Source organism: Gracilinanus agilis, chromosome 1, assembly GCF_016433145.1.
Source record: "Gracilinanus agilis isolate LMUSP501 chromosome 1, AgileGrace, whole genome shotgun sequence".
Classification (NCBI taxonomy): domain Eukaryota; kingdom Metazoa; phylum Chordata; class Mammalia; order Didelphimorphia; family Didelphidae; genus Gracilinanus; species Gracilinanus agilis.
The window spans coordinates 284,733,098-284,742,508 of NC_058130.1; the positions used below are offsets into that span (position 1 = coordinate 284,733,098).

The 9,411-nt window shown below is 40.3% G+C and overlaps 1 protein-coding gene across 1 annotated transcript; it reads right to left on the reverse strand.

Moving 5' to 3' along the window:
• Nucleotides 1-1,032: 1,032 nt before the first annotated feature.
• LOC123231343 (ubiquitin-like modifier-activating enzyme 1) lies at nucleotides 1,033-9,179 on the reverse strand. The gene is made up of 25 exons (XM_044657598.1): nucleotides 9,063-9,179; nucleotides 8,909-8,967; nucleotides 8,610-8,778; nucleotides 8,361-8,495; nucleotides 7,908-8,014; nucleotides 7,618-7,708; nucleotides 7,143-7,275; nucleotides 6,952-7,049; nucleotides 6,432-6,578; nucleotides 6,102-6,278; nucleotides 5,532-5,636; nucleotides 5,370-5,450; nucleotides 5,010-5,165; nucleotides 4,690-4,855; nucleotides 3,772-3,968; nucleotides 3,613-3,677; nucleotides 3,222-3,417; nucleotides 3,057-3,131; nucleotides 2,535-2,724; nucleotides 2,372-2,460; nucleotides 2,145-2,237; nucleotides 1,829-2,020; nucleotides 1,585-1,686; nucleotides 1,402-1,502; nucleotides 1,033-1,168 (listed from the first exon to the last, which is right to left on the reverse strand). Exons 1-25 carry the CDS (start codon nucleotides 9,177-9,179, stop codon nucleotides 1,033-1,035), a joined length of 3,177 nt encoding a protein of 1,058 aa, XP_044513533.1.
• Nucleotides 9,180-9,411: the final 232 nt, after the last annotated feature.

Sequence of the window (9,411 nt, forward strand, 5' to 3'; positions counted from 1 at the left end):
TATCTATCTATCTATCTATCCGCCAATTGAAGGAGGAATGATGCAGGTGAAGATGAAAGAGAAGTAAAAACAAAATCATAAAACAGAAGTTGAGACACCATTGTATAGATTTTAGGCTACAATGGACCGGATTTCAAGGGGCAAACTATTAATATTGTCCATTCGCAAGAGCAAAACTTTGGGGAAAGAAACAAAGGAAAAATGGCTGTTAGGTGCTTTGAAGGAACTTTTTGAAATAAATATGAAAACCTAGATTAGAATGTGTTCACTTGGATATTATCAAGTAATCAAGAAAAAAAACCTCTTAAAAGAAGAATAGGGACATACTTCAAATATTGAATCATTATATAGTTCCTACAGTCCCAGCATTCTGCAGCCACCAGCTGACTTCCCTTGTCTTCTCCGCCTTGGAAGGGTAGTCAGGGTCTCCAGTCTCTTGGGAGTGACTACAGTTAGCAGGGCCCAATAACTTTCAGAAATGACATTCACCTGGTCTGCATGGATTCCCAAAGTCCTCCCCTGCTCTGCTCTTTCTCATTTGAGCTTTCATTTCCTCATCATTCCTTTCTCGCTCTCCCTCTGACTCCATCACTTTGCCTGTTTCTCTCATAACCCCTCTGCATCTTTCTCCCTTTCTTTCTCCTACTTTCTCTGTCATTATCTCTCCATTTCTCAGTATACGTCCTTCTGTCTCCCTCTGCCTTAATGTCTCTGGCTCTACCACTATCAATATCTTTTTCAGTTTCTTTATCTCTCTCTATCTATCTATCTCTCTCTCTCTCTCTCCCTTTCTTAATATGACTTTTTTTTTTCTGTTAATAACTCTTTTATTTTGAATTCAGGTTTCCAACAGTAGTAGAAAGGTTTCCCCAAGTGCTAAATTGAGCAGAGCTATGCCAGTGGAATAGATCCTGTGGATCTGGGCCACCTAGCCAGCCTTACTGGGGAAAGGTGGTTGGGCAGGATGGAGAAAAGGAATTAAAGAAGAGTGGAAAAGAATGGATAAGGGGTAGGAAAAACAGCAGCCAGGTATCAGCGGATGGTATAGCGCACATAAGGCACTTCTACATCCTCACCACTATCATCATTGCAGCAGAGTTCCAGTACCAATGCTCGCACATGGCGGCCCAACTTCCTCTTTGACACTCGGCTCACAATCTCTGTCATTCTGGGATTCAAAATAGAAGATGAAAGATAAGTTTTATACCTAGAGATAGTTATATATCTTTCTCTAATTGGGCTCATGACAAACTATTGTTTGAAGTGATCAAATATTTGTTAAAAAAGCCCCTAAAGCTAAAGAATGAACTTGTATGGATTGGACAAACCTAGGTCCATCTATTTCCCTAGGTAAAGGCTGTTTATTCTCATTCTCACAATAGTTATCCTGAAAAAACTCACGGCTGATCCAGTCGCTCCTTGAGTTTTGTAGCTGGCATAAAGAAAGAGTAGAGCATGGAAACACCTTGAGACAACATTGTGATTTCCAACTTGTGCTCTGTCTGTGGTAAAGGTAAAGTAATCTTTGATTAGAAATGCTAACTTCTAACCCCCCCTTCACCCTTCTGTCTCTTAGATTGCTACCTTGAAATAATCCAGGAACTGTTTGAGAGTCATTTCCTCACCACCAGGCTGGAACCCCTTGACTTCGAAGCGGTCCCAGAGAGTCCACTCATGGTCATAATACTGTGATTAGGAAGGCTCAAGTCCATCATCAGCTTTATCTACCCACAACAATAACATTTTCCCTCCTCCTCCCCATGGCCAAATCCTTTCATCTATCCCTTTAATCTCTCCCCATATCAGTTATTGAGTCTCTTAATGTTACCTTGTGACGGGGTGCAGCAATAGGTTCAGAGAAGCCAAAGAAAGGTAGGGCAAGATTGAGGAAACCATTTTTATAGGCTTCAAGCCGCTTGTGTCCCTGAACCACCTTATACAGCTCCAGACAGACAAGACCAACCACTGCAGCAGTAGTTGTGGCAATGGCTGGGATGATCTTTCCCGCAATCAATTTGCTCTGTAAATATCAAATATGTGCCCCCAACTTTCTGGTCAGTCTTGAAACTAGAGTATAAACATTTATGTTCATACTCATGTATAATCATCAAGCTAACAGACAAAATTTAAATTAATGGATTCACCTTATGCCTATCGGCAGGGGGAATGTCATAGTTCTCAGCACGTAGGTTAGATGCAGCCACAATGAAATCCATGTGGAAGTTACTATCATTATCCTATAAAGGGGAAAGAGATTTTACATTTCTATACTTAGGAAATGAACACACACACACAAACCTCTTCTAACAGGTATATGTACATAAAAATAACATTCCCTCTAATTATCCTGGGCCCACAATACCCTATTCACCTTCTCAAAATCAATTGGGGACATCTTGAAGCCGGGCAACTTCTCAGGGCTAGGAAGCATAGTTCTCAGTTCCTCCAGGCGGTTGTCATCTAGGGAAATGAGTGTTTTAAAATAAGACTGCAAAAATAATCTCAAGGATCAAGAGCAAACAACTGGTACTTACCAACAGATGCACCAGCACTCTGTAGCTCCTGATCAGAAACATGAATCTTGACACCAGATTTAGGGGTGAACTTGGGGATGTGCACTGTCTGTAAAAGAGTAGCAACTGCAGCCCGGTCCTTTGAGCCTGTTAGTCCATATGTCTGTGCAAAGAGATTGGCAGCTGCCATGATATAATCCAGGTGCAAAGGCTATGAGGAAAAAAACAAACCAAAAAGGATTCATAGGTTCAGAGGTGAAATGTATAGGACCTTAAAGATAATCTGCCAAGATGAGAAAAACTAAAATCTGGCCTCCTCTACTTCCTAGCTATGTGACCCTAGGCAAGTCATTTAACCTCCCATCGTTTAGTCCTTACTTCTCTTCTGCCTTGGAACAACACAAAGAATTGATTCTAAAACAAAACAAGCAACCCCCCTAACAACTTACCTAAGATTACAGATCAAAATTTGGGTGTTTTTCATGGCAAGGGATACCTACTTCCCAGGGGCCCAAAAAAGGAACATGTTTACATAATACTCACATTTGTTACATCAAAGATAAGGGGATGTGGGCATCTTTTAGGTCCAGACCAGAAAGGGGTACCAGAGCTTGTGAGCTGTCAGAGATTAAAAGGACAGAAGGTGAGCAAAAGTCTCCAAGATTGGTTTTGGGTGCTTAACTCAGTTGATGAATGGGGAATGAATACCTGTTCTGGAGGAAAGTTGTGCAGAAGTTGACAGATATTGTTGGCATACTGGGCGTGCCAATGAAGGCAGGCCCAGCGTACACAGTCAGTCCAGTCATGAGGGCGCTGCAACACTAGGCTCCTATGGACAGCTTCTAGCACCTCTAGAGGCTGTGTCCCTGCCAATCTCAGAGTTCGCTCCACAAACTTTGGGTCCCTATAATGGAAGAAAACAGATGGGCAAGTAGAAGCCCTCAAGATAGGAATAGTATTTATAATGAGAGATTCCTACATCATCAAATAAGGTTGTCAAATAAAGTCCAAGAAACAAGGATAGATGTAAGGATACTGTGGCTACTCTAGCTAATACCAGAGCTGGGGACATATGGGTTAAGGGAGCAGCAATACTAACGTGAGGTACTGGTTAACATTCTCTGCTGGTTGCTTGAAGAGGCCTTCAAACTCATCCCGGGCCCACTGTTTGGGATAAGGCATGGATTTTTATTTATTTAAGGTGAGAAACCCACCTTCCCCAATAAATCCTCCCTAAAACCTGACCCATTTCTCAGACCTGAAGTGTATGCTCAATAGCATTGGGAAAGTTCTTCAGTGTACAGATAGGGATGGATTTCTCAGGGGGGTCTTGGCTGGAGCTGTAAGATTCTGTCAGGAAAGGTATCACGACCTGGATGTTCCCTTTGGTTCCTAGTGTGCCTGACTCTAACAATGGTTTCCGATAGTACACACAACGTCTGTCCATATACATTCCTAGAGTAAAAGAAAGGAATCCTTAGAAGAAATGCAGTCACAAGAGACAGTGGGAGTTAGGGTTAGGATTATGAATTAGAATACAGACTCACTGTTCTAATCTAAACTTTGATTTTATCTGACCAAAAAATATCTGGTTATAGATAACGTGTCAATTTTCCCAACAATATTAATCACTTAAAACTCTTCTTACAATTGATATTTGGAAGAAAATGAGAAGGACTAGGCATTTGGGTTTAAATGACTTCCCAATTAACAGTTGGGAAGTAGCTGAAACCACAATTTAACCCAGGATACCAGTCTCCAGGTCTGGGTCTCTATTTACTGAATTGCCCCCTAATGATCACTTTTTCAATGTGATTAGATACCCTATTATTCAATGCCCTATACCACACTGTTCTTTTTAAAGAATGTAACTCAGAAGGGGTTTTAGCTGTTATCTCCAAATCATGTCCAAAAAGAAATTTCATTTCCACTACATATCCCTTAAGGACCATGTTTTGCTTCTGCATAGCTCTACCATCATAAATTCTAAATATAATTATTTACAACTTTTACTCATTCCCTGTAGTTTTATCCTGCTGGACCAAATAGAAATAATTTTGGTCTTCCTTTAATTTCTAAATTAGCCTGCCCTTCTGAATCCTTTTCTATCTTTTACATTAATTCAAGACAAAAAAAGTTTAGACAAGGAAGGAAAATTCCAATTTGCCATCCTCACGGGCATCAACATTGTCCAGTGCATTGGCCACACCATCCAGGGTCTGGAAAAAATCATCATCATAGATTCGTTCTGTGTCAGGTCCCACTCGGTTTTGGTGACTAGTTACATGTATCTGTGGATTCATTTGTCGCACAGCAGCAGCTGCTGTATCTGATTTCAGCTTCTGTAGAGTTGGAATATCATAGAACAGACCAGAATTACTTTATAGCACTTTAAGTCCACCCAGTACACCAACCAATCAAGACCATAACCTCTATGATTGTGGAAACACTTGGTCCCCCTATATCCTACTTTTGATATGCCACTTAGATCCTTACTGTAACATCCCAAGGCCGAAAGAGGAATTGCCGATTGAGATTGGACTTTTCGATGATGTCCATGTCTGTAACAGTAATGTCTCCACCTTCCCCACAGCCTAGGCCCATCATGGCGAAATTTTTGAGTAGTTCACAGCCAAGAGCCCCAGCTCCAACCTGAGGATGAAGAAGCTCATGGAAGAATAGGGTATAAAGAAACAAGATTTTAGGAGTAAGGCTGTACCATAAAGAGAAATAGAGTTAGGATACAGGGAAAAAAAAAAAAAAAAAAAAAGATAAGTCATATGGGTGGACTTGAGGTCAGGTATGGGCTATAATTAAGGTATAACCAGAAAATATCAGTAAATCCGTATTACTCACCAGGAAAAATCGCTGTTTTCCCAATTTTTCTTGTAAGTCAGAGCCAAAAACAGCCACTTGTCCATCATACCGAGTCTGCCTCTGTAGCAAAAAGGCACATCATATCAAAAAATCTTGTCTAAAGTTTCTCTACTTCATTCTGGTACCTAAATGAATATATACCGGGTAACAGTTGGCCTTGGTCAGGGTCTCCTTATCCTCAGGAAGACACTCCAGGGCATCAAAGTAAAGCCACTGCATGATAGGCATGAATTTTCCTGAGCAGGCCTAATCACAAGATAGAGACAAATTTATGAGTTCAACCATGTAAGCTGTAAAAATTTAGAAAAACAAGTTAAAAGTATAAAGAAATTGAAACAACATGTCAATGAAAGACAGGATTAGTGGATGAACATTGGTCTAAGGATAGGATAATCAACAGAGTAAGAACAGATATAGTTCCAATGGACCAGCACACAGAAGGTTAACAGATCCACGAGGCTTAGGAAAACACAGATAAAAGTCTGGGAGGTAATGGGAGGACAAATAGATGTAGGGGTTTAGATTAGTTTGTATAGCAAAGTTTGAAGACAAAAATTGAATATGATCCATAATTTGGTTTAAAATAGGTTAATGCAATAAACAGTCCAGAATTCATAAGCATTATACATAATTCAGAATATCGTATTATTTTAGAGAAGTCCTCCTTTCACTCTTCATCTTTCGGCCTCTAGAATTTATCTCCTTGCTTACCTTCATTACTTCCTGAGCAGCCAGACCCCCAATAAAGGCATTGATAGGAGCTAAGTCTCCAGCTGCCATATAAGCCAGCTGTCGCACTAGTTCCTTATCTAAGTTTTTCTGTTGCACCTGGGGTGGGGCAGATTCATTTACCACCTGTGCCAGTCCAACCATTTCTGTGGCATCTGTCTGTAGATGGGTTAAGAGAGAGGGAAGATAGTGTTAGTTTAAAGAGACCATAGTCTAAATTGCAACCTCTATCCCTAGGAATGTAAGAAACAAGCACTAATGTTCTTCTCAGCGTCCTCACTCCAATTCCATTCCTTTCCGAACAATAAGTACCTGGTTTTGGGGACGAGGAAGTCGGCCATTCTGGCTGCAGAACTTATGTAGAGCCTGAAAAGCTATGTGCAAGTGAGGTGGATGAGAAAACTTGGAAAAGTCTGTCATCACGAAATCTGGCTCAGCCAAAGCTTTGGTCAGCGATTTCTGAAGCAAAAGCGAGTGAATCAGTCAGTCTACACACAATTATTAAACTCTTATTATGTATGCTGGGGATACAAAGAAAGTTTGCAAAGAAAAATCTGTAGTCAAGTATAGCCATAGTCTAGTGATGGGCAAACTATTCCCTGTGGGCCAGATCCAGGCTATAGTTTCCCCTCACTGGCCTAGTCTAATAGAGCAGACAACATTTAAGTAAATATGCACATACATATTAATACAAGACAAAGAATGGTAGGAAATTGGGAAAGGAAGATATATCTAGTTTGTGAAAAAAGGTAGCAATCTGGTCAGGGCAGAGAGTACCCTGACCAGCATCAATCTCATCACCACACTAATATTTCCTAATCACAGGACTCACAAAATTGATCTTCCTGGGCACTTTAACTTGGCTGACAATGCCACCTCGAACATAGTCTGAGAATGCGGTTGTGTCACAGATGCTGAAGGTATATGGGCCTGTCGGACCAAAGATTAGGAGTGAGAGGATGTTGTGTAGCTCCCAGCCTTTTCCAAACTAGGCTCCAAACACTTTTATTTTCCCCGACTCACCTAGGACTTTGATTTCCACAGGCGGACTGCTATTAAGCTCACTCATACCCTGTATCTCAGTGAAGGATACAAAGTCACCGCTCTCAAACCCATGACGTGTCTCATCCAGGCAGGTTACTACCCCTGGGCTGTCCTATGAAAATAACGAGAAAAGCCAGTAAAAGGGCAATGCTTGTCTTTTGTTGTTTTAAAAACTGTTACCTTCCATCTTAAGACTCAATATTGTATATTGGTTCCAAGGCAGAAGAGCAGAATGGGTTAGGTAGGCAACAGAGGTTAATTGACTTGCCCAGGGCCACAAACCTAGTGACTGAGGTTACATTTAAACCAAGGGCCTCCCATCTTTAGGACTGGCTCTCAATCAACTGAGCCACCTAAGGGCCCCCCAAGTTACTTGATTTTTAAATTACTAGCCCCACTTCTAATACTCAAATTCATTCACTGCCTCAAGGCATCTCAATATTTAGCCTCTCACCTTGGTTACCATGGAGACCATGGCACTGAGCGGCTGTTCTCCATTTGAGTCAATTAAGACCATTTCCTCCCCAAAGTCACAAAACAGCTGCCTGCAGGAGGTAAAGTTTTTCTTTGCTTAAATATCTTGTCTTCTACAAATTTTCTAATATGTTTAAAACTTTTTCTGATATTTTTAATTTATCTAATAATTTTCTTATCTGTCCAGGATTTTATATAAATTGGTATACTCTTTGTTAGCCCCTAGTACCTAGCTTTGCAAAATGGGAAGATTAAAAGGGAAATACTTACCCAAAGAGGCCGCGAGTATCAGCCACTACCAGCTTAATAGCATGACTATGGCAAAATTCACCAACATCCAACTGTTCCACTAGGGGTGAGTTTGTGAGAACGACTACCTAAGGGTACCAGAGGAGAAAAAACAATAGGACTTACTAATACTGATGATATGATGACATCATATCTTGAAGTTGCTTAAAAAAAAGGGCTAATTTGAAAGTTTAGCCATAGAAAACAAACTGGTTAGGAAGTTTTGAGAGCTATGAAAAGGTTAGAAGACCAAGACATTTGAGGGGAGAAAAATTATAGAATTTTATATTTTTTAAATATCAAGAAAATCTCCAAAGATAATTTAAAAAAAATCTTAGATTAAGGTTTTTTTTGTTTTGTTTTAAAGGGGAAGAAGTAAGAACAAATTAGATCTCAAGGATGGCTAGGAAATCTCAGTAATTCATTATTGTGTACCTGGAAATTGCTCAGGAAGTCTTCAGTAAGAGGACCTGTATATGCACAAACAGGTACGTAAGTGTTTAGCTCAGCCAGGTGAGACCGTGATGCTTCAGCACGATTCTTGCCTATATCTTCCTCTTGTAAATAAAACTGTGAATAAAGAGAAAAGGAAACAAATAATTGGAGTTCTGGGGATTTTGGAATTAAAAAAAAAAAAAAGATTTCAAGGGGAGAAAAGCATAAGTATAAAAATTGAGAGGTAACCTGAGAAGAGAGGTCAGCCCACTGAGCAATACCCTGGTCATGTAGAGTAACAGCCTTGACACCACCAAGGATGATGTTCTTTGCAATCTCAACACCAAGGCCACGGAGGCCAGATATCAGAACATTGGATGTTTGTAACCTTTTCATTGCTTCATGTCCCAAGACATATCTGGGAAGAAAGCGGAGATAGGTACTCAGCTGGGATGGCCTTTGGAATACATTCTATTTTCATTTTGAACGACCTGCTTTTATTGTCTGTCCCTCCTCCCTCAACACCATGCTCCTTTCCTCAGCCTTACAGTTGTCTTGAGTATAGTCCTTCATCTATATCTGGTTCACTTCCATTTTTTGCCATCCCCTGTAGACGTATTTAGAAATGAGATTAGCAGGGACTTGTAAGCATATAAAATTGCAATTGTTTTCAGTTTCTGATGTTTGAGTCGAGATAATTACGTTGGCAGATGCTGTGGCAGCTTCAGCTGGTATGAGGTGGGCAGGGGAGTGATTAGAACCTGGCTTTGGATCAGGTTTGGACACGCACCGTTTCTTAGACAAAGGCGAACTGGACATCTGGTTGAAATAGAAATGATAAACAATTAAATCTGACTTTTTAGTGAGAAAGAGTAAATTAAATGTTCAAGAGAAAGGAGAGTGACAAGCATTTATGAATATTGGAATATGTGCAGCAGTAAGGACATAGTGAAAGACAGTGCTGAGAAGGATTTGGGGTAAAAAAGTTTGTCATTGTTGAAGCTACCCATAATTTAAGTAAATATATTTGGGTTATCATGAAAGAGAAGGG

What these genes read in the sequence shown, in the direction of transcription:
- LOC123231343 (XM_044657598.1), bottom strand. Translation starts at nt 9,179, where the DNA reads ATGTCCAGTTCGCCTTTGTCTAAGAAACGGTGCGTGTCCAAACCTGAT. An exon ending in ACTTCCTGAGCAATTTCCAG is followed by an intron (nt 8,015 to 8,360) that starts GTACACAATAAT and finishes TGGTACCCTTAG; the next exon opens with GTAGTCGTTCTCACAAACTC. An exon ending in ACTGGACAATGTTGATGCCC is followed by an intron (nt 3,969 to 4,689) that starts GTGAGGATGGCA and finishes CTTTTACTCTAG; the next exon opens with GAATGTATATGGACAGACGT.